General features: G+C 36.7%; 2 protein-coding genes across 8 annotated transcripts in view; one reads left to right on the forward strand and one right to left on the reverse strand.

The window, feature by feature from the left end:
* SKIC3 (SKI3 subunit of superkiller complex) overlaps positions 1-2,318 on the reverse strand; it is an 82,046-nt gene extending 79,728 nt beyond the window's left edge. For 3 of the 7 annotated variants that reach the window (XR_008549385.1, XM_037530506.2, XM_054688454.1), the window contains exon 1: positions 2,207-2,318. The gene's annotated coding sequence lies outside the window, so the exon portion shown is untranslated. The other 4 variants (XM_054688456.1, XM_054688457.1, XM_054688455.1 and 1 more) reach the window with 4 other exon arrangements.
* A 118-nt stretch (positions 2,319-2,436) lies between these two features.
* The window catches only part of ARSK (arylsulfatase family member K), a 30,396-nt gene continuing 9,719 nt past the window's right edge, over positions 2,437-23,113 (forward strand). Inside the window, exons 1-6 of the mRNA XM_037530507.2 lie at positions 2,437-2,684; positions 7,776-7,905; positions 11,788-11,947; positions 14,568-14,850; positions 17,455-17,626; positions 21,256-21,480. Of these exons, the coding sequence (XP_037386404.1) occupies positions 2,466-2,684; positions 7,776-7,905; positions 11,788-11,947; positions 14,568-14,850; positions 17,455-17,626; positions 21,256-21,480 (1,189 nt within the window). The 5' untranslated portion in view covers positions 2,437-2,465. The remainder of the gene's footprint in view (positions 2,685-7,775; positions 7,906-11,787; positions 11,948-14,567; positions 14,851-17,454; positions 17,627-21,255; positions 21,481-23,113) is intronic.

Here is a 23,113-nt window from a genome sequence, read left to right on the forward strand (position 1 = left end):
TGTCTGGTACATTGTGGATATTCAACAAATACTAACAGAATCACTGTATGTGAAGACAAGACTGAGTGTTTCACTTAGTCACTAACTACAGTTAGTTTCCCAAAGGAAGGATATATTGCTGCTGATATTTTGAACATTAAAAGAACTATGAACAATAAAAATCTAGCCCAAGATTTTCAGTTGACGACTTTTCTGAAACACAGTTATGTATCTCACTAAAGCAAGCAACCATAAAACACAAATCTTTAACGGATGGCTTATACATGTACAGAACCACTACCCTCATTGCAAAACATACATAACATGTTCACACTTAAAAGTGCACATACACACTGAAAAGTATCTCTTGTGATAGGTTAATTTACTAATAAGCAAAAATGCTGTATGTCCTAAATTATTAAGAAACCTGAAATTATGTAATAACTAACTTAAGGAAGTAGGGGGAAACTGAAGCTGCAGGGGGAGGGGAGATTGGTGGACAAAGGGTTGGGAAAGTTGCTGAAAGGGTTAGATTAATCATATAAAAGTGAAAAGAAATGGACTAGTGAATGGTTAAAAACAGAGGGAGACTGACTTGAGCCAAAAATAAAAAATTTTCATAACTGAAACTGAACAAATGTGGAACGCCTGCTCAAAAGAAATGTGTTTCCCATCACTGGAGATGGAAAGGCACAGACTTAACAATTCACTTAGCAGGAATGATGAAAGACAAATTGAATGTAAGATGAAAGTAGGATAGAAACCTCTTGGATTCTTCCAGTGCTGTCACTGGGGCCCTAAAATATGCATCTTACTTCAAACCACCAAAGCACCTGCTCCCAATAATGTTGTCAATGGAAGAGAAAGGAAAATAGATGTGTTTCTGTCATCCTGACCAGGAACTCAGAACCCAGGTCCTGTGGAAACAATGCCATAGTGAGCAAATACAGTTCACAGAATCAGAACTATGCCACAGATAAAGTTAAATATATTTTTTATGAATCTAAATGTCAGTCAACACTGTATCTATGTCAGATATGTTCTACATTTCAAATTGGTTCCAAAGAAATTTTTGAAACATGTGTTCATAAACCCACCTCTATTATCTTCCATGTTTGTGTACTATTATTTCATGTATGATAGTCTTGTTTCCCTATAGAGTTCCTTTTGGACAGGACTATTGTTATATATTTGTATGTTCCCACTGATCTTCAGCAGGCTGCCTATTAAAAATTCTGCTTCACTAAATAGACTAAGCTCAGTAGAAAAATCACAAAATTCTATAATTAAGGAGAGAAAGTATTGTAAAAAGTTAGGGAACAGACTATTCAAGTTTGAGTTCAGACTCACTCCCCATGTAACCTTAGGTCAGTCAATGAACCTTTCCAATCCTCAGTTTTCCTACCTACAAAATGATGAAGGTGAGGATTACAGAAAATATTCCAATAAAAGTACATGGCAAGTGCTCCATAAATGCTTGATACAATGCTCTGCATGTAATAAGTGCCATGTGAATATTAAATAGGAACTGTTCCCTATTACATTTGTTTTATGCAAAAAGCAGATACTAGTATTGACTATTTTTTACTACAAAAAAGTACTGCAACGTCTCCTTTTCCTGTCATATATTAAAACAACTGATTTTGTGAGCAAAATATATACCAGAAACTACAGTAATGAAATGAGGAAAGTGGCTCTGGGATAGAAATCTGCTTCTTCCAGACTTCTCCAAAGGCGTTCAACCGGCAAGAGGCACCAGTGATTTTTCTGTAGCACAGCAATGGTATTCTGAACTTACGTCAACTGAACACGTCACACTGCCCAACCTTTCTTCCTCTGAGCCCATTCCGTTTCCCTTTTATCACCCTTAAGTACACCTACGCTTTTGTCCGCCCATTATCTGAAACTTTACTTCCCAGGCCTTGCTTCTCACTCCACCGGAGCACAATACATCCTTATTGCACAGGAAAAAAGGGGCAATAAGATGAGGCAGGTTCGGAATTTACTTGGGTAACATATTCGCGCCCCCACCCCCATACAGCAGCTGGGGCAGTCCAGCCAGAGGCCCCACAAAGACCCGCCCCACTCAACTTAAGTGACACGCTCCGCCACCTCATCAGCACCCCGTTCCCGGTCTCGCCTAAGACTCAGTCACACTTGCTCAGCGCAAAACAGACTGCCCCAGTCCCTGATCCTTCCTTTTTCTGTTACCATGTCAACGACGTACCAGCTCCAATTTCTGCAAAAGCGACCGCGACCCGAATCCACCAGGGCCAGATGCTTTTCAAACCAATGCCCAGCCTGGAGTCACGGCGCATGTGCATTTCCCAAGTACTGCTCATGTGACAGAAGTTGCAGGATTTTAGGTCTCTCGGTGTTTGATTAAAAGGTCTTAACCAGAGCAGAAGTCGAGACTTGCCCCTTTGCGCATGTGCCCACTCCAAGACTGATGGGAGTAGTAGTTTGCAGGTGACCAGCTACCCGGAATGCAAACGCAGTCTCCGCCCTTCTCTTACCTGCGGGGAGTTCGTGGAGGAGGCGGGCTCAGCGCCCAAAAGCTCCCCAAGATGCTGCTGCAGTGGATGTCAGTTGCCGCAGCCTGGGCGCTGGCAGTACCAGCCCTGGGGGCAGGTGGGCACAGGCGGGGAGCAGCTTGGGTTTGGCCCGATGCTCCTAACGTGGTGCTAGTCGCGAGCGACTCCTTCGTAAGTACGCAGAGGCTGGGAGCGGGAATCCCGCTCCAGACTTGCGACACCGCCCACAGCCCTTTAAACGTGTTTTACCCCGAAACAAAGTAAGAAATGCATTTTATTTTGAGGCCCTGCATACTCACGTCACATACATATGCGTGCAGCGCATGTGAAACAATACAATTCAGTAAATAAAATGCACTGATAGTGTCCTTGCCAAAAAAAAAAAAAATTATATCGGGCCTCTATCCACGAAATTACTTTACCACTATTAATGAACTTTCAGTCCATACCCTGGTTTGAATCAGTTGTGAGGGAACAATAATAGTCCGCATTTCCATAAAAGCGTTTTAGCTTTCCGGTGGTGCTTTCCCTGTGTTACTAAAGTTTGCAGGACTGAATGGTGAGAAATGAAGAAAGTTTACGTTATTTTTGCTCCCCGGGGATCTGATAGTCTTGCTACTGCTGATTTAAATATGTTAGTTGATATGATTTTGTCCACTCACCTTTATTCGTGAGAAATGTGTGTGGGCCGGGTGGGGAGAGGATAGTGGGTAGTGATGGTGGTAATAGTGGTGTTTAATCCCAGACTGGAACAGTTTTTGAACTTTCCCAAGCCATCAGTCAAAAGAATACTGCTATCAGCATCCCCTGACTCTTTTAGTACTATTCATGTTTCAATGACTACTGCTTAGCTAAATGTGTGGTTATTAATATAGTAGTTTATTATCATTGCTTGTCACATAGATCGTTTTGTGTTAAGCATGTCTGACCCCAGAAGACTGCTTTTACTCTGCCTTTCTCCTAGATTAACCCTTGATGATTAAAGTCACATAACCTGGATATGCACATAGAATGAGTTCAGCATATTACTTAAAGTAATCTTTATGAGTATCTAAACTTAGAGAACAGACAATATTGAAGAGTAACATGAAAAAGGTTTATTAGGAAGTACTCTTGTGATCATATGGAAGGAAAGAAGTAGGACTGTGCAGAGACTTGTTGAGTTGTCTCAGTGGAGGCCTCAGCTGACATTACTAGTTTTCGAACTAGTTTGATGCAACAGAATTGTTTCCACTTGTGAAGGAATCAGGGCTTTATAGCCTTTATACCCATACCATGTTGGATGGTCATTAGTTGTGGCCAGAATGGAGACTGATCTTGAGCAAAGCAACTGTCTTCGGTGGAGACAATCTTTCATACCTAAGCAGGACTCTGAGTAGTACATAACAATGTTCTAGAAACTTCCAAAGATGACTAAAATAAGTTGATTTTTTGTATAGTGTGAATATATAGATTTTATAATATATTAATATATCAATATTAATATTAATATTATAATATTAATATATAAATATTTAGGTATGGATATATAAATATATATTTATTAATAAATATATTATAAAATAAATATTATATGCAGACTGATGTCTTTTATGAATATAGAAGTAAAGATGCTTAACAAAATACAACAGATCCTCAAGTAATGTTTCATTCAACATTGTTTCATTATGACATGTATTAGGAAAAAGAAATGCTGGCCATTGTTGAACTTAACATTATTTAAGGGCCATTTTTATATGTTGTTACACTTAAGGTTACAGTTTCCAAGACCTATCAAAGACATTAAGTGAGGACTTACTACACTAGCAAATCAAATTCAGTAGTATATAAAAGCACCATGACCAAGTGGAACTTACCCTGGAATTTAAAGTTGGTTTAATATCAAAAAAATCAATTAATGTAATATACCATGTTATTTAAATAAAGGGAAAAACCCACAAGATTATCTCAATAAATGAAGAAAGGCATTTGGCAAAATTCAACAGTCCTTCATGATGAAAGCATTCCACCTACTAGAAAAAATTTCCGCAGTCTTATGAAGGACATCTGCAAAAAACCACAGCTAATACTAAACAGTAAAAGAATGTTTTCTCCATAAGATCAGCAACAAAAGGATATATGTTCTCACTATATCTATACAGCATTGTACTGGAGGTTCTAACCAGGGAATTAGAATAGAAAATGATTTAAAAGACATCCAGATTAAAGATGAAGAAACAAAAGGATCTCTAATAGCAGATAATATTGTATATGGAGAATCTTAGTGAATCCACTACAAAGCCATTCAAACTAAGAAAACTTTAGCAAGCAAGGTTGCAAGATATAATATCAATGTATAAATTCAGTTGTATTTCCATGTACTTGATTGGCGAACAAATTGAAAATAAAGTTAAGAACAGTTCTGTTTAAAATAGCATCAAAAAACCAAATAAAGGATCAGGGGGAAAAATAGTAATTATAATAAATTAAAAATTAAAACCAAAAGGCACCTATAAATCAAAGACATTCTGCAGGGAAGGAGGAGGGAGAAGGATCAAAACAGGGGAGGGAAGAGCCCATAGGACTATGGTGATTGTGCACGGGTAAATTGGTGGTGGGAATTTCACAGAACTACACCTGAGAGTAGAAAGCATACATTGTACAAAAATGAAGAATGATGTAATATACATAAAATTTTAAAAAAGAATAAAATACTTAGGAATAAATCAGCCAAAGAAATGCAGTTCTTATACTCTAAAACCTACAAAACAATGTTGAAAGAAATAAAAGAATATCTAAATAAATGAATCTGAAGACTTAACTTTAATATAGTAATATCACCTATTTAGTCTTCAGATTCCATGCAATTTCTATAAAAATTCCTATGACATTTTTACAGGTATAGAGAAACATTCTGAAATTCAAATGGAAATTTAAGGGGCCCAGTGTTATCCAGACAATCTTTTCAAAGAAGAACAAAATTTCTGATTTCAAAACTTGCTACAAACAAGCTAGTGTGTTATTGACACAAGGGGATAGATAGATAAATAGACCAAAAGAATCGTTTTGATTAAGAAAATAAACTATTATTTATAGTCAGTTGATTTTCAGCAAGGGTGCCAAGGTCATTTAAGTGGGAAAAAATGGATTTCTCAGCTGACCATGGAGTACTGAATAACATATTCTAATTTTTCTCATTTTAAAACAAAACTGACTTTAATCCCACACTCTCCTCCAGCTAACTCTCCATTTGAAACATCCATCCCATTTTCCTGTCTCCTTTTGTGAAATAACCTCTCAGGAATTTTTTTTCCATCTGTTGTCTCTCCATTCTCTTTTCCCTGCTTTAATTTAGCTGTCTTTACTATTCCATTGAGAGTGCTCTTGTCAAGATCACCAACTATTTCCATGCTACCAGTTTAAGTATAAATTGTGACCTTATTTAAGTTTCCTCTCTACACAGCTGATATTTCCTCTTTCTGTATTCTTTTTGGGCTTTCAAGGCACTCAGTTTCAAGTTATCTTCCTCATTGGCCATTCTTTATGTTTCCCATGATGCCTTCTCCTTGAAGAATCACAAGGTTCCTTTCTAACTTTTTTTCACTCTTTCTCTAAGAAGTATCATTCAATCTCACAGTTTTCAACACCATGAATATGCTAAATATTCTTAAGATTATTTTACTTGGATAGATTTCTCTGAGCGCCAGATTCTTATCTTTTTCCAAGAACTTTCCTTATCTGTTCTTTTGGAAATCTAAGCTATCTCAGTGGTCTTTATATATTTCATATTTTGGATTGGCTCATTTTTTAAACTATGCTATATAATTATATTGACAACATATAATAGATATAACTCTAGGACTTGAATATCCTTTTTTCTGCCTTTGCTCTGTACCAAGGAAAGTTCTTCCATTCCCAATTCAGTTGCAAAATGCATATCTCCTACCAGCATCTCTTCTTATCTTCAGATTTATTTGTTTAGCTGCCTAATTGATATATCCACTTAAGTCTTTCAGGTATCTCTAACTTTACTTGCCCCTTAAATTATTCTCATTCTTCAGGTCCCATCCTTCCCAGAGAAGCCTTTTCTGTCCACTTTATCCAAGTCAGACTCCCATGTTATTCTGTATGTTATGGTTTTTGTCAAAGCCCAATTTATAATTATTCCTGGTTTATTTACCAGTATATTTTTTGCTTCTCCCACTAGACTGTGAACCTCAAGGGCGAAGGGCTGTAGTTTAGTCACCATTGTATCCAGTTCTTTCACAGTGCCTGACACATAGTAAATACTTAGTAAAAATTTGTTCAGTCACACACAGTGTTGTAAACCAGTGTTACCTCAGTAAAAACAAAACAAAACTAGATAAATTAAATCAATGGTAACTTTAAGAAAATATATTCAATCAGTCCATCATGCTACAAGACAAATTTACATGAAGTCCTTTATTTGTTATAGTCAAAAGAATCTAAGTGTAACACTGCATTTCATTCTTAATATTATGAGTCAACTACTGATAACACTTTCTATACATGTTTTTATCTTTTTTTTTAAAGATTTATTTATGCATACAAGAACTGGGGTGCAGGCCAGAGGTATGGGGGGAGGTGGTGAGAGAATTCACCATAGACAGAGTGGGGAACAGAACAGGCAGATGTACTGAAATACAGGCTGAGGGGAGCAGCGGGCAAGTCAGGAGAGGTCTGCTGCACCATATGGGTAGCTCCCTGGCCAGGGATCGAATTTGTGCTGCAGTGGCTGCAGATAGCTTCATAGGTTGCGTCTTAACCTGTTGCACCACCAGGGAGGCCCCGATGTCTTAAGGACTTTTAGGATCATGGTGAAGTTTTTGCCACTTGTGTATTTTATGGCTAAAGTTAAGGGAAGGGCCTCCCCGGTGGCGCAGCGGTTGAGCGCTGGGTTGTGAAGCTGCCCGCGGCCTCTGCGGTGCCGGTTCAATCCCCGGCTGCTCCCCGGCCACCAGAGGAGGGTCCCGCATGGCGCGCAGACCTCTCCTGCCGCCCGCTGCTCCCCTCAGCGGTGTACTTCGGTCCTTCTGCCTGCTCTGCTCCCCGCTCTGGCTCTGGTGAATTCTCTCACCCTCCCGTGCTTCTGACTGTACCCAGTGCATGTGTAAACAAAAAACAAACAAACAAACAAATAAATAATAAATAAAAAAAAAACATGCCTCTATTAAAAAAAAAATAAAAAATAAATAAAAAAATAAAGTTAAGGGAAATGATTTTCTTCTTTTATTAAATCAATGTTAAATTTATTTTTTCCAGGATGGAAGGCTAACATTTTATCCAAGAAATCAGGTAGTGAAACTTCCTTTTATCAACTTCATGAAAGCACATGGCACTTCCTTTGTGAATGCCTACACAAACTCTCCAGTCTGTTGCCCATCACGTGCAGGTATGAACATGCTTCATATTAATGGGGAAAAAAGCCACATTCTGAAAATATTTTCACAATGTAACAAAGGACACCAAAAAATAGGATACCATGTAATATCTGGTTCCTAGTAAAAATTTTTTTTATTAAAAATAATGTACTTTAGGGTATTGGGGTTATTAGAATTTCTAATTTTTTTCCAAAAGGAAGATGTTTGTCCTCTGAAATGATGTGTATTTGCTGTGCTACTGTTTTATTTCCTCTTTATGGATGATAAGAATCCCTTGACTATATAAGTAATTAGGAAAGACCCATATTTCCTGGGAGAGTTCTATTTCCAGGGAAATTTTTGAGTAAGAATACAGAGAGTTGGAAGGGGTCTTCAGAGTATGCCACAACATAGCTAGGACTTCTCATGTACCAAATTTATCTGGGTTTCCATATCACTTCAGATCATATACTGTTTATCTTTCTCTTAAGTTCCAATTCACTTCTAACTCTAATCATTTACTTTTATTATAGTAATTTGACAAATAGGCATAGTTTTAATGACAAAATGTCAGTGACATTGAGCCATGTGTAATTGGGAAATATGGTGAAATTTTACAAGTTGTATCTATGAAAGAGTTACTTTTCTTTTTCTTCTGTCTTTCTAATTTATGATCATTTGCCTTGAAACCATAAATAGCAACCCAACAATTTACTTTTGTCTGTAACTTCCTGAACATAATTTTCTCTGTGATTTGAGTCATGAGGTCTTTTACCTACACTTTCAACACTATCAACACTATCATTGTTATTGTTGATGTTTTATTTCTACCCTCTTCAATTTTTAAAAAGGGCTTGAGGATAAGTAACTAGTTCATCTTTGACTGTTTGGCAGAATTCACTGGTGAAACTATCTGCTCCTAAACTTCTGTGTTTTGGAAGACTTCGGGTTACTGATTAAATTTCCTTGTTTGAGATTGGTTTGCTTTGGTTTTCTGTTTCTTCCTGATTTACTCTTGAAAGTTTGTATGCTTCTAAGTATATGTCCTTTTCTCCTAGGTTATCCAATTTATTGTTAAGTTCTTCATAATACTCTCTTATGAGTCTCTGTATTTTTGTGGTATCTGTTGTAACCTCCTCTTTCATTTTGATTCTATTTATTAGAAAATTTTCTCCCTTTTTTCTTTTTTTAAAGATTTTATTTATTTATGCATACAAAAACTGGGGTACAGGCCAGAGGTGTGGGGGGAGTGAGAGGATTCACCAGAGACGGAGTGGGGAACAGAACAGGAAGACTGACAGAAATACATTGCTGAGGGGAGCAGCAGGCGAGGCAGGAGAGGTCTGCTGTGCTATGTGGGTAGCTTCCTGGCCAGCTGGGGATCAACTCATGCTGTAGTGGCTGCGGATAGCTCCATAGGTTGCATCTTAACCCCTTGTGCCACCAGGGAGGCCCCTCCCTTTTTTTCTAAATGAGCCTAGCTGGAGGTTTTTCTATTTTATCTTTTCAGAGATTCTGCTTTTGGTTTCATTGCTCTTTTGAACTGTCATTTTTATTTCTATTTCATTTATTTCTGCTCTGATTTTTTTTTTATTATTTCCTTCCTTGTATTGGCTTTTGGTTTCATTTGTTATTCTTTTTCTAGTTTCTTAACTTGTAAGATTAGATTCTTTATTTGTGATTGCTCTTATTTCTTGATAAAATATATTGCTGCTGCCCATTTTGCTACTGTAAATTTTCCTATTTTCTAAATATGTATTACAGTAACTTAGAGAATTGAACTGCTTTTACCTTTCCCACAACTGGTACTGTGGTTTTTATTTTATTTTAATTTTTTTGGCCTTTTCAGGTTTCCAAAAGTCCTGAGACCTGCTTACACAGTTGCTGAGTCAGCAGGGTAGGTAGGGAGTGGCCTGGATGAAACCAGCTGCTGGCAGAAGTGAGCTGTGGAATGGGATGGGGGACTGATTTGTGTTTGTGGCACTGCTGATACACCTCTTCTTTGGGGTTCCATATCTGAGACTTAGCAGTCTATGCACTGTATTGGGCTTCATGAAGTCAGTACCAGTCCTAAGGAGATGAAGGAGAGGGAATACAATCTAATGCACTTTCCCTGTTCTTTTCCTTACAGTAAACCCTGCTTTTGTGGAGCAACCCAGGTTCTTTGTACTGATTTTCCCTCTTTGAGTGGTGCCTCTCCCCACTACTGGATCCTCAGCTGAGCCTGCAACCATGCCGTCCATATCGCCTGCCCTGGCTGTAGGCTCCATGTGGCTTTCCCCATGATATGTGAATCTCTTCTATGCCTCCTTTGTGCAGTCTGTGTTGATCTCCAGTGTCCAAGGTGTGCTTCACTTTCTCCCGAATCTGAAGTCTGTCAGTGTAGTGTCCCTCTGGTAAATTGTTGATGTTTTTCTCAGGAACTAGGCAAGAACTTCCTCTACCACCATCTTAGTAACATCTCTGCCATCTGAGTTTTGAAGCAACAAGGGAGACTTGCGATCCAAGTTTATGCCTGAGCCACCTGATTTGGAGGAACATCTGTGAGATGAACCACCATTCTTTCCTCAGTGTCTTAGATGTCTGACTCTATGTGTCTTTTTTTTTTTTCTTACCACTTTGAAGGTCCCTTTTAGAATTGCTGTTTTTTGGGAATCCCATTAGTTTTGGTATATTTCACTTCCATTTTAATCTCAAGGTATTTTTTGATTAGTCTTTTGATTTCTTTTTTGAAACAAAGGTTATTTGGTAGCATGTTGTTCAGTATCCACATATTTGTGAATTTTCTAGTTTTCTTCTTTTGATTGATTTCTAGTTTCATACCATTATGTTCTGAAAAGATTCTTGATATGATTTCAGTCTTTCATCTCCTAACATCTGATCTATCCTAGAGAATTGTCCATGTGTTTTTAAGAATTTTCAGTCTTTTGTTTTGAGATGTAATGTTGTCTGCTAAGTTTATCTTGTATAATGTATAGTTTAAGTCCAGTATTTCCTTTTGATTTTCCATCTGCATGATCCAGACATTGTTGATGTGCATTTGAAATCCCTTGGCCTTCTGGTATTGCTGTCAGTTTCTCCATTCATGTCTGTTAATATTTGGAAAATGATTTATTAAATAAATAATCATCATTATAGAAAATGAAAGATCATAAAATTTAAGATTTTTAATTAAATATTTGTGGAAAGCCAGTATAAGGACAAGGAATGGGAAAAATCAATATGCATGTTGGAGAAATGAGAGTTGATTTGACTGATTAATTGATTTGGAAAATTAAACAATAAATAATACTTACTGATTATTTTTGTGATTGTTTAAAGACTCTAGAGTCAGACAATCTTTGTATAATTCTAGCCATATTTACCTCAAGTAACTTAACCTATATTCCTTAGAGACTGACCAATAGAATGGAAGTGGTAAATCTTTTTTTTTTTTTTTTTTTTTTTTTTTGAATTCTTTTTTTTTTTTTTTTATATAAATTTTATTGTTATATTCCCCATACAATTGCCGCCCCCCATTCTGACCCCAATCCCTCCCCTCCTGCCCCAGCCTCCCTAAAAGTGTCTCTGGTTCATAGTTTTTTTGTTGATTTTGATTTTCACTTTCTTATAGTTTTTCATTTTCCTGGTCCCTTATTTAAGTTTTCTAGATTCCTGCTATGAGTGAGACCATCCGGTATTTTTCTTTTTCTTTTTGGCTTATTTCGCTGAGCATGATCCCTGGAAGTGGTAAATCTTTACAGAATTCCCTTTTGATAAAATAAGGTGAAAATCAAAAGTGTTAAGTAAAGGTATGTCTCATTCCAAAGTATGAGCTCTAAACTAGTAGATTATTTTCACTCTTGGAGTATCTGTCAACAGTTAAAACAAATTGTTAGGTTTTACAACTAATCTTAATGCCCTTCTTTCCCCAGCAATGTGGAGTGGCCTTTTCACACACTTAACAGAATCTTGGAATAATTTTAAGGGCCTAGATCCAAATTATAAAACATGGATGGATGTGATGGAGCAGCATGGTTACCAAACACAAAAATTTGGAAAACTGGACTATACTTCAGGACACCACTCCGTTAGGTAAAAAATAAAAAATATATAATACTAATGAGCTATGTACTTTTTTTTAACTTTCATTTTCTTCAGAAAAGTTAAGGTAAATCTTTTATTCCCTCAGTTGTTTAATTTGACTAAAACTTAAGCTTTTTTAACTTCTTAAAATATTAAAAATTGATAATATGCTGCTAATTTTGTTTTCTTAAGCATTAAAAGTCTATAATAGTATCTATAAAATTGTTTACCCCATGATATATTTTGCTGGTTTCTGTTAGATAATATTTTCTTTATTATTCACTTTACAGTCTGTTTAAAGACCATAACCTTCTTGCTATTTCCTTTTGTCATTTCTCTTTTACATAAGTCTATTGAGCCTATTTTTTTCTAAATCCTCAAATGTAATATGCCCTTAAAAACCAGACAGTCAGGCATAATGAATTGGAATAGAGATCTTGAATCAGATTGCATACTTTTGAATTCTAGTTTCTGTTTACTACCTGCAGTGGAATAATCTTGGGCACATTATCTAAGCAAACTGAATTTTAATTTGTTTGTATGAGGATTGAATGAAACAATGTAAGCAGGAAAACACTAACATATCAGACCTGAGACTGTTACCTTTTGAAAGGCCTGCTTTTAAAGTTAGCCTATAGCTGATATCTGATGTCTGAAAGGGCAACACCTGGGGAAAGAGCAAGGAGTTTCCATGCTCTCTCCAGGCTCTAATCTCCCAGCACCTCTGCATGTTCACTAACTGGAAGGCTACACTCATGGAAGACTCCCATTCTGGAGAGAGGGGGACCTGGATTTTGACCTAGATTGGTCAAAATCATTGAATACATAGGCAAGATTGGTCAAATCATTGACTAAGCTCAATCTCTATTCCTTCTTGCAGCCAGCCCCCATCCATAGCGTATGTGTGATTCAAAAGTAGCCTCATTAACTAACAAGACACTTTTGTTGTTCTCATCACTTAGAAAATTACAAGATTTTTTTGCAACTTTGTGCCAAAAACAGGAGTGAAGACCAAATATATATTTCTTATTTTAAATGATAGTATTGCTCTAGGCAACCAGTTAGTCTTTGTTACCAGCTTGCTTGTATCTTTTGTGCTTCCTAGAATAATTTTTCAGCCATATTTTCTCATGTATCATGCTTTAATTGAAAAGAAAGCACTTGGGTTCTAAAACTTCCTGCATCAATCTGTGTCCCATTCTTACCTCACAATCCTTGAGCTTATACTGATGGCATAATAAACTCCTAACATCCCTCTCCTCTGCAATAGCTCTAGTTATAGATATATTGAGATTTCACCAATGTTTGAGGCAAAAGAATGAGGAATGAATGTTATATTGTTTAGATATTATAAATTTTAACAAACTTACTGTTTTAGGTTTTTCCATCTGCTAGACAGAATTAGATGGATGTGATGTAGGATTTTAAAAAATACAAAGATTTAGTGTATAAAATGTGACATAAGTATTTAGTGTATAAAAGATTTAGTGTATAAAAGGTAGCATAAGCCATTTTAAATGGGACCAGAGCAACTATTGTAGAAAAACCTATTTTCTTTGGGCCTCCCCGGTGGCGCAGCGGTTGAGCGCTGGGTTGTGAAGCTGCCCGCAGCCTCTGCAGCGCCGGTTCGATCCCCGGCTGCTCCCCGGCCACTGGAGGAGGGTCCCACATGGCGAGCAGACCTCTCCTGCCGCCCACTGCTCCCCTCAGCAGTGTACTTCGGTCCTTCTGCCTGCTCTGCTCCCCGCTCTGGCTCTGGTGAATTCTCTCACCCTCCCGCACTTCTGACTGTACCCAGTGCTTGTATAAATAAATAAATAAATAAATAAATCTTTAAAAAAAAAAAAGAAAAACCTATTTTCTTTAAACTGGCCAGAACTTTGGACTGGGCAAGACCCAAACTACCAACATTCCATCGAAAACACAATAGCCACTTTGAAAGCACTGATAAAGGTGAACTTTTATCTACTTTTTGCTTGTGACCCCTCCACCTGACCATTTTACTTTGTAACTCCTTTATCTGACCTCATCTACTACTGCATCCTTCTTTTTCTCTCTCTTAAAAAAAAACACACACATACCCCATACCCCATCTTTTGTCCTTCCTTGGGACACATTCTGTTATCCTTCCCAAATCTGTGCTCCCAGAATTGTAATTCTTTGATGCTAAATGGATGAATGTGCTTAGTATTTTTAATAGTCAACTGAATTTTTAGGTTACCAGTTATAGGAGGAAATTACAGTAGCTTTCATCAGAAATACTATCTTTTTCTGACAGAAAAAAAGACAAAATGCTACAAAATTCAGGAGAAATACTAAGAATACTAGGAATCACAAAAATGCTTTATTTTACTAAATATATTGTTATAAGAAAATGTAACACTTTTAAATAATCTATCTTAGTTTTAAAGAACACATAGATGACTGATTCTTGTTATTTTCTTCCTGGTTTTTGAATTTGCAGTGCTTAATAACTTTCTTAAGTATAACTTTCTTTCTCGTATAATTAGTTGAACATTTATATGACTGTGTGTGAGAATTGTTTTCCATATTGCTTTCTTACACTTATGCTTAGTCAGTTTTTAAAACTTTAATACCTTACAACGCTCCTCTATTTTTGCTCCCGCAGCAATCGTGTGGAAGCATGGACAAGAGATGTTGCTTTCTTACTCAGACAGGAAGGGAGGCCTATGATTAATCTTATCTCTAAAAAATCAAAAGTAAGAGTAATGGAAAAGGACTGGAAGAATACAGACAGAGCAGTAAATTGGTTAAGACAGAAAGCAATTAATTACACTCAACCATTTGTTTTATATTTGGGGTTAAATTTACCACACCCTTATCCTTCACCATCTTCAGGAGAAAATTTTGGATCTTCAACATTTTATACATCTCTTTATTGGCTTAAAAAGGTAAGTACAGTATGTGTCTTCAAAAGTAGAAGTTAAGTTGTATTCATATATTATTGGTGTTTTCTCATTTTTTCTTGTATAATTTCTGTTAAAGTAAAATTAGAAATTTGTATATTCTCTTTTAGTCAAACTTAACTGATAATTAGTGAGCAAAAACTAAAAGGACAATTATATAGAAATAAATGTGTTAAAACTCAGAAACTCAGCTTTGGAGTTGAGTACATTTGCACATGTCTATAAGAAGAGAAACTAAAAGATACCGTATTAGGAGTGCAAGCAGGCCTCACTTTACACAGGTCAGGATCATAAAAATGGCCTTGCAAGCTGAAACTACATAAAGAGATCTTAATTGTCAATGGGAAAAATTAACATTTTTCTAAGAATCTTAAAAACATGTCAAAACAGCAAAAGCTCTGTTATTTTGGAACATGAACAGGGAAATGAAAACATAGTAAAACATGTTTATTTAATGTACTGTAGATTGGATGCACTAGAAGCATTGAGAATTAAAGTGTTTTAGCTTTTGTAAAGAACATGAATGAGCAGTTTGAACGACATTTGCCTTTTCATTTTATAATTTAATATACAGAGCCAAGCATCTTTTTATGTCTTTGCAAATTGTCATATTTCTTTCTAAATTTGCATCACCTTCCAATATTTTACTCTTTGCACTTTCAATGTCATGATGTATTTCTGAGAGTTCCTTTCATTTGAAGATTTTTATCAGGGTTACTTCTTCTAGGATATGATCATCCTTTTTCTTCACAAAGGCTTTGCACATTTGTTTTGATGGATGTGTCTTCATTAAATCCCTTTGGCTGCATAGCTCCAGCGTATTGGGGTGGCAGTGTCAACATTCCTAGGTCAGGGGCCTCCCTAATAGTGCAAGGGGTTAAGATGCAGCATTATGGAGCTATCTGCAGCCTCTGCAGCACAAGTTCTATCCCTGGTGAGGGAGCTACCCATATGGTGTGGCTCAGCAGACCTCCTGACTCGCCCGCTGCTCCCCTCAGCAGTGTACTTCAGCCAGTCTGCCTGTTCTGTTCCCCACTCTGTCTCTGGTAAATCCTCTCACACACACCCCCCACACCTCTTGCCTGTACCCCAGTTCTTATATGCATAAATAAATAAATCTTTAAAAAAAGGAAAAAAACATTCCCAGGTCAGCGAGTTCTTCTAGAACTTCAGTTAACATTTGATTCCAATCTCACTTCCAGGGTTATCACTTTAAATTTCTTTATATTCCTCTTTGTTGATCAATTTCGCCTTTTGATTATCCACTTCATAAAAAATGTCATCAATTTGTCACTGGGAGAAAAGAGGCTGCACAACTATACATTCTGTTCTCTGTATGTACATGGAATAAAAACTGTGCAGTGACCAATCACTGATAGACTTTAAAAGCAACAATATGATTAGTCACTGATTGTGATATAAATCTGTAATTTACATAGTGATTTATAGACTAAAGAGATAGTAGCATATGAATGAGAAAGTTGTACTTTATGTAATTATTCCATTAATATACTTCAGTAACTAAAATTTAAAGGATTGGGGGTAACTTAACTAAAATGTGATGACTGAGATCTGTGCCTGTCTTAACCTTGTAAAGTGAGCACTGCTTGTGTTTTGAAATGTGTCATGTTAAATTGAAGTCACTTTAAACACTGTAACCAGAGACACCATTTGTCTGCTATTTTAAAGGAAATAATGTTAAAGTTTTAGATACTTCATGACTTCTTTAAAAATTCTAACTGGCTTTATCTTTGCCTAGGCTAGTCAAATTTAAATTTTTTAAGTCATGTGACTGAAAGATACACATATATATATATATAATGTATCATTTTCATTGTTTTCACCAAAACTATAAGTATTTATACATATTAAAAATCATTATTTGTTGGGCCTACCTGGTGGCATAAGGCTTTAAGTCTCAGCACTATGAAGCTATCTGCACCCACTGCAGCACAAGTTCGATCCCCAACCAGGGAGCTGGTCCACATGGCACAGCAGACCTCTCCTGTCTTACCTGCTGCTCCCCCCAGCAGTGTATTTCAGTAGATTCACCTGCTCTGCTCCCCACTCTGTCTCTGGTGAATTTTCTTACCCCTGCACCTCTGGCCTACACCCCAGCTCTTGTATGCATAAATAAAATAAACCTTTTTTTAAAAAATCAGTTATTTGTTTCTAACATTTGGCTATCTCACCAGATATTGGCATTCTTACTAGTGAATCAACTATTGGGAAAAGGAGTCTAGGTCTTGATTGTTAAGTTTTAGAATTGATTACCTAACTGTATAAAGTGCTTGGACATATTTTTCTGGAGTACAATACTGTTGAGTATAGTTCATGTTTTTCACTGACATGTAAAATTTTTTAAATAATTTCCACACCTGTTTGACTATATGTACAAGTATTGATATATACCTTTTGTCATTATGGGGAATTTAACAATTTGTTTCTAATTCATGTATTCGATTTACTATTTCTTCAGATAATCCATAATCATTCTGTTCTGCTCTCCTAAGTAAACACTGCCTACTTCATTAAATGTATTTATTGTCGAGGAGGAATATCACTTCTTTGATTTTCTTCCCTTTTCAGGTATCTTATGATGACATCAAGATCCCAAAATGGTTACCTCTGTCAGAAATGCACCCTGTAGATTATTACTCTTCTTATACAAAAAACTGCACTGGGAAGTTTACAAAGAGAGAAATTAAGAATATTAGAGCATTTTATTATGCTATGTGTGCTGAGACAGATGCCATGCTAGGTAGGTGGTATAATTAATAAGCAATTACATGAAGAAAAGTGTAATATTTTCCCAACAAACTGTGATTGTGCTGGTTGGTAACTGGTATAAGCATCCTTAGACAACTTCTTACATCAACTGTTTAGATACTTGAGACTTAGAATTATGAGTGTTGACTTATAAATTGGATAACAAGTCTTTTCTATCTTACTCATAAATTAATAAATCCTTAGATTTATTCATACATTTACAAAGGACCATGGAAGGCTATCATCTACTAAAGACAAAAGTTTTTACCAGCATCAGCTGGTATTGGTATTGGGAATTGGTAGTCTAACACAGGTATACAGCTTAATTTCTAGATGATGAGACAGTTTAGTTATAGAATCTTCTGACTTCTCCCAGACTTGTAACAGTTGTAAAACAAATCCATCCTCTATAGGCCCTTTAGAGCAAGGCATAACTAAAGTTGAAATCAGTTTCTCCATGTATATTCTGGTTCATAATCATACTGAATTTCCACCTTAATTCAGCTCAAAACCATACCTGCCTCCATAAGGTGATATTAGTGTTTTCCCTGTTCACGTGTATAGTTATGGCAGTTTCCAGTTGAGTTGTGAAGGAACCATATTTTTAAAAATATCACCTTGTATAACAAGTTTTTTTCCATAAAATTACATCATTTATTTTACTGTATTTTGGAGTGAAGGATAATTGCATTTGGTGACGTTTGGGTACAAAGTAAACCTCGGAAGTGAACAAGCAAGTGGTGATTTTTAAATATCATTTACTGGTCAAAAATAAAGTATGAGGCAGAAAACAAAATGCCATATGGAAAAACCATTTCTAATATAACAAGTATAGTATATATTGAAAGTCTTAAAGACATTCCAAGTACTTAATCTTAAATGCAAATAAGATTTTCTGTACTTCTCTTTAATCATAGATCCATACAAATATTGAATTCTATTTCACTATTTTCTGCTGTCAGTGATATATACCCATTTGCACCCTAAAAAGGTGCAAAAGCTAGCTTGGAGGATGTAGCAGGGGAGTGCAGCTACTCCTATACCTTTGGCTGAAGAAGGGTTGGTCACTATCTGGGAAGGGCATCCTCTTCAACCCTTTCTAGGGACACACATAATGAAGGAGGTAGGGGACACTCACGCAGCCTAGCCAACCGTATCAGCTGAATGAATCTTGTGATCAATGGGGTGACAGATTTCATAGCTAGATTGCAGTCCTCACTTCCTGGAAATCACTTTTCAAAGTTTGTAGCTATTATTCATCATGTCTACTAAATAATATATATTGCCTTCCAGCATGGTAAACACTACTCTTGAAGCCTCTTCAGGGAAAAAAAATGAAGTAGCTCGGCAGTTCACCATGTAGTATTTGTTACTATTTGTTTATTGTATTTGTTACTGTGTTTGTTCATCAGACATGTCGAGCCTACTAGCTATGAGAGGTACTATGTTTAATATTAATGAGAAATTACACATTAACTAAAATACTTAAGTTCTTACCCCAGCCCAGGGGTTCTATATTTGCTGCTCCTTCTGTCTGAGATACCCATACGTCTGTCTATTCCCTCCCCAGGGACGTCTTCCCAATTTTTCTAAGTTAGTATACCAGCCCCATCATCCTACTTACTCTACATTTAATCATCTTGTTTGTTTATATCATGACCTTTTTATTTTATCTATTGTTTACTGTCCATTTCCCTTGAAGAAGTTATGCTTCATGAGGGTAGAGATGTGCAGTCTTACTCAACATTGCATCTTGTGTGTCTAGCTTTGCATCCATAGTGCCTGGCACAGGAACTCAGTAAACATTTATTGAATAAGTATAAATACCAGCAATTATAATATGTTGTTGTAACCACAGTAGTATTTAAGTTGTTGAAGGGGTCTTAGAGAGCAGAGTGATTGACTCTACCTGGAGGAACAGGGGATGCTTTTCCAGGTAGAAGATGCTGGATAGTAAAGGAAGTATGGGAGACAGGGCATTTGGCACAGAAGGTGGAGTATGTATGGAAGCAAGAAAATTTAAACTAATGTGTGTACTGGGAATTACAAGTAATTTAAAATTGTGAAAGGTTAGCTAAGGGTGTTGCAGTTGTTTAAAAAAACAGACAATGGGAGACTATGAAAAAGTTTTAAGCAGGGGCCTCCCGTGGTGGCACAGCGGTTGAGTGCTGGGCTGCAAAGCTGCCTGCAGCCTCTGCAGCGCTGCGGGTTTGATCCCCAGCCCCCGGCCGAGGATCCCACATGGCACACAGACCTCTCCTGCCACCCTCTGCTCCCTTCAGCAGTGAGTTTCGTCACTCTGCCTGTTCTGTTCCCTGCTCTGGCTCTGGTGAATTCTCTCACCCTCCCGCACTTCTGACTGTACCCAGTGCCTGTATAAATAAATAAATCTTTAAAAAAAGTTTTAAGCAGGATTGTGACATGATTCGGTATTTTAAAAAATAGCCACCAGAGTAGTGCAGGGGATACTGTGGGTGGGAAGCAGGAGTGGAGGCAAGAACAATTAAGAGATGGTTACAGTTGTCCACTGGGAGATCTGAATGGCTTGAACTCTGTAAATAACTCCATAGAGCAGTGAGTCTCGGTTCTGACCTCGACTTACCTGTGGGTTTGTCTGCTTTTAGAAATACAGACCCCTGTGTCCAAGATTCAGGAACTGCCAAATTGGGGATGACTCTTCTCTCTGGACTGCCTTATTGTGGTTCTCTTAATAACAATGAGGAAGAAGTTTCAAGATGCTAAAAGGCAGGAAATACTCAGAGGAGTTTTACTATCCACTTTTTCCCTACCCAAGAATATGCCAAATGACACTCATGTATTCTCTGTACTGCTTCCAGCCCTTCATCAAAGGTGGGATTTTCATAACAGCCAACTTCATGGCCATAATCTGATGATTGGAAATTTGGAAGAAAGGGTAGCAGGGAGGAAGGGGACCTAACCCCTCTTATCACATCCTATTGGGCAGGAATTATAGTTTGGTAGTGATATCAATCATATACAATGCTGATATTCAGTATTAGCTTTCTTTTTTCTTTTTCTTTTTTTTTAAAGATTTATTTTTTATTTATTATTTATTTATTTATACAAGCTCTGGGTACAGTCAGAAGCGTGGGAGGGTGAGAGAATTCACCAGAGCCAGAGAAGGGAGCAGAACAGGCAGAAGGACCTAAGTACACTGCTGAGGGGAGCAGCGGGCGGCAGGAGAGGTCTGCGCGCCATGTGGGAACCTCCTCCGGTGCCGGGGAGCGGGATCGAACCAGCGCTGCAGAGACTGCGGGCAGCTTCGCAACCCAGCGCTCAACCGCTGCGCCACTGGGGAGGCCCTAGCTTTCTTTTTTCATTCAATCACTAAGAAAAAAAAATGCCCCCATTATCTGATAGAAACAGAGAAGCAAGCCAGTATAATCTTCGAATAAAGACGCCTCTCCTATTGCTATATACTTTGCCTTCCTCTCTAGTCTACCGAGGAGCAGGCACATGAGACCTGGCATAACATACATAAGAAGAATAGGTGATATCAGAGGTTAAGAAGTAATCTGACAAACTCTTATTAGGTAGTGTTGTTATAAACTGTATTAGAATAAAATGTGAACTGAAAGCTAATTAAGGTTTATCTTTTAGGTAAAATTATTTTGGCTCTTCGCCAGTTAGATCTTCTTCAGAAAACTGTTGTCATATACACCTCAGACCATGGTGAGCTGGCTATGGAACATCGTCAGTTTTATAAAATGAGTATGTACGAAGCTAGTGCCCATGTTCCACTCTTAATAATGGGACCAGGAATTAAGGCCAACGCACAAGTATCAAATGTGGTTTCTCTTGTGGATATTTATCCTACTATGCTTGGTAAGTAATGAAATTCTGTAAATATATATTTGTAATAATGCTGGAGAATGAATAACTAAAGTGGCCAGAGGCTCTGCTGACTTATTTGTAACTATGAGCAACTCGTTTAACTGTGAGACAAATTCATATTTGAAAAATGAGGATAATATTCCTCAGGTTCCTTTGGCCTTCACTTTCCATAATCAGTTTTCCTTCAAAAGATTCATAATCAGGAAATGACTATAAGGTATACCATGTAAGATACTCAGGTTTATATCTTTATAAATATGACATACTGATTCTCTGCCACCACCTCCCTAGACTGATAAGAATTTTTTTCTCAATTATTCCATTCACTTTGAAATTACTAACATCATACAGTGTTAGAAAAGCCCCTTAATTTGAATGATATGAACACATTTCTCCTCAGAATTTTTAGATTATTCCATATTATTTGCTTTACTGGCTTCTTAGAGTCTGTGAGCACAACCATAGGTGTAAAATAGCAATATTTAGATAGGAGTAGTTAGCATTATTTCTGAAGATACTAGAATACACCATCATTTCAGAGGAAATTATATAGAACTGTTCATTTCTATTTAATTTTGCAGAATTTAAATAGTATTATATGTTCCTTTATCCTCATGCACCTTCAATTGCAAAATGTATTGTCAAATAGATTTTGGTAAAATAAAAGATAAAACAACACATGATATATAAATGTGAAAGAAACTCGTATCTGAAAATTTAAAAAAAGAGAATTATTTTTATCCCTTATGTTACAAAGTCTCTCCCTTCATTTAGAGACTATCATAGTCTTACTATTTTTATAATGTATTCTAATTTATGTCTGTGTCCTCTCTTTTGCTCTTTGATTTCACAACACTAATATATTTGATGTATTTGAGCACACTTCTTTGTTGTTACTTTATCTGACATACCTATTTAATCTATCATCATTTTCTGGTTCCTCTTTATCTCAAAGCAATTATCCTTGTTAGCCATATTTCTGCTTCTTTTTGGCTCCATCAAAAACAGCCCATCCTTGCCTTGTCTCATTTCTGTTTTCATAAGAAATAAATATACAATTATGTATAAGTGTCTATCATATTACCACCTCTATAGTTTTTTTGAAAAATATTTTTCTAAATAGTTTTACAAATGTATGCTTTCCTTCACAGTTTCCTGTCCTATCTACCCTACCCCATTTTCAAAGAAAAATTTCATTAATTCTACTTGCTTAATTTCTTAGCCTTGTTCTGTTTTCTTGAAGTACAATGACCAGAGCTGCAAAATATTAGAAAAGGTTGGGGTGATTCTCAGTTTTCCCTTAATATAGTTCATAGTGATATTAGGTATTTTGTTTTTTTGACTCTAGCAGCTCAACAGTCAGTACCTTTAGGGAACTATCTTCAGTGAGTTGTTGTCTATTCCTAGTCATTCTAAACACCTTATTATGTTAGTTGGTTAAAAATCATTTTTCTTTAAATTTGCTTTTATATGTGCCCATGTGCAAATTTTCTACCCTACAATCTTAAGGTAACATCATCATTTTTGTTATTTTATGCATCATAAAAGTTAAGTCAACTGGGCCTCCCCTGGTGGTGTAGGCAGTTGAGCGCAGTGCTGTGAAACTGACCGCAACCTCTGCAGC

Source organism: Talpa occidentalis, unplaced genomic scaffold (assembly GCF_014898055.3).
Source record: "Talpa occidentalis isolate TD23 unplaced genomic scaffold, MPIMG_talOcc4v2.1 talOcc4.6, whole genome shotgun sequence".
Taxonomy (NCBI): domain Eukaryota; kingdom Metazoa; phylum Chordata; class Mammalia; order Eulipotyphla; family Talpidae; genus Talpa; species Talpa occidentalis.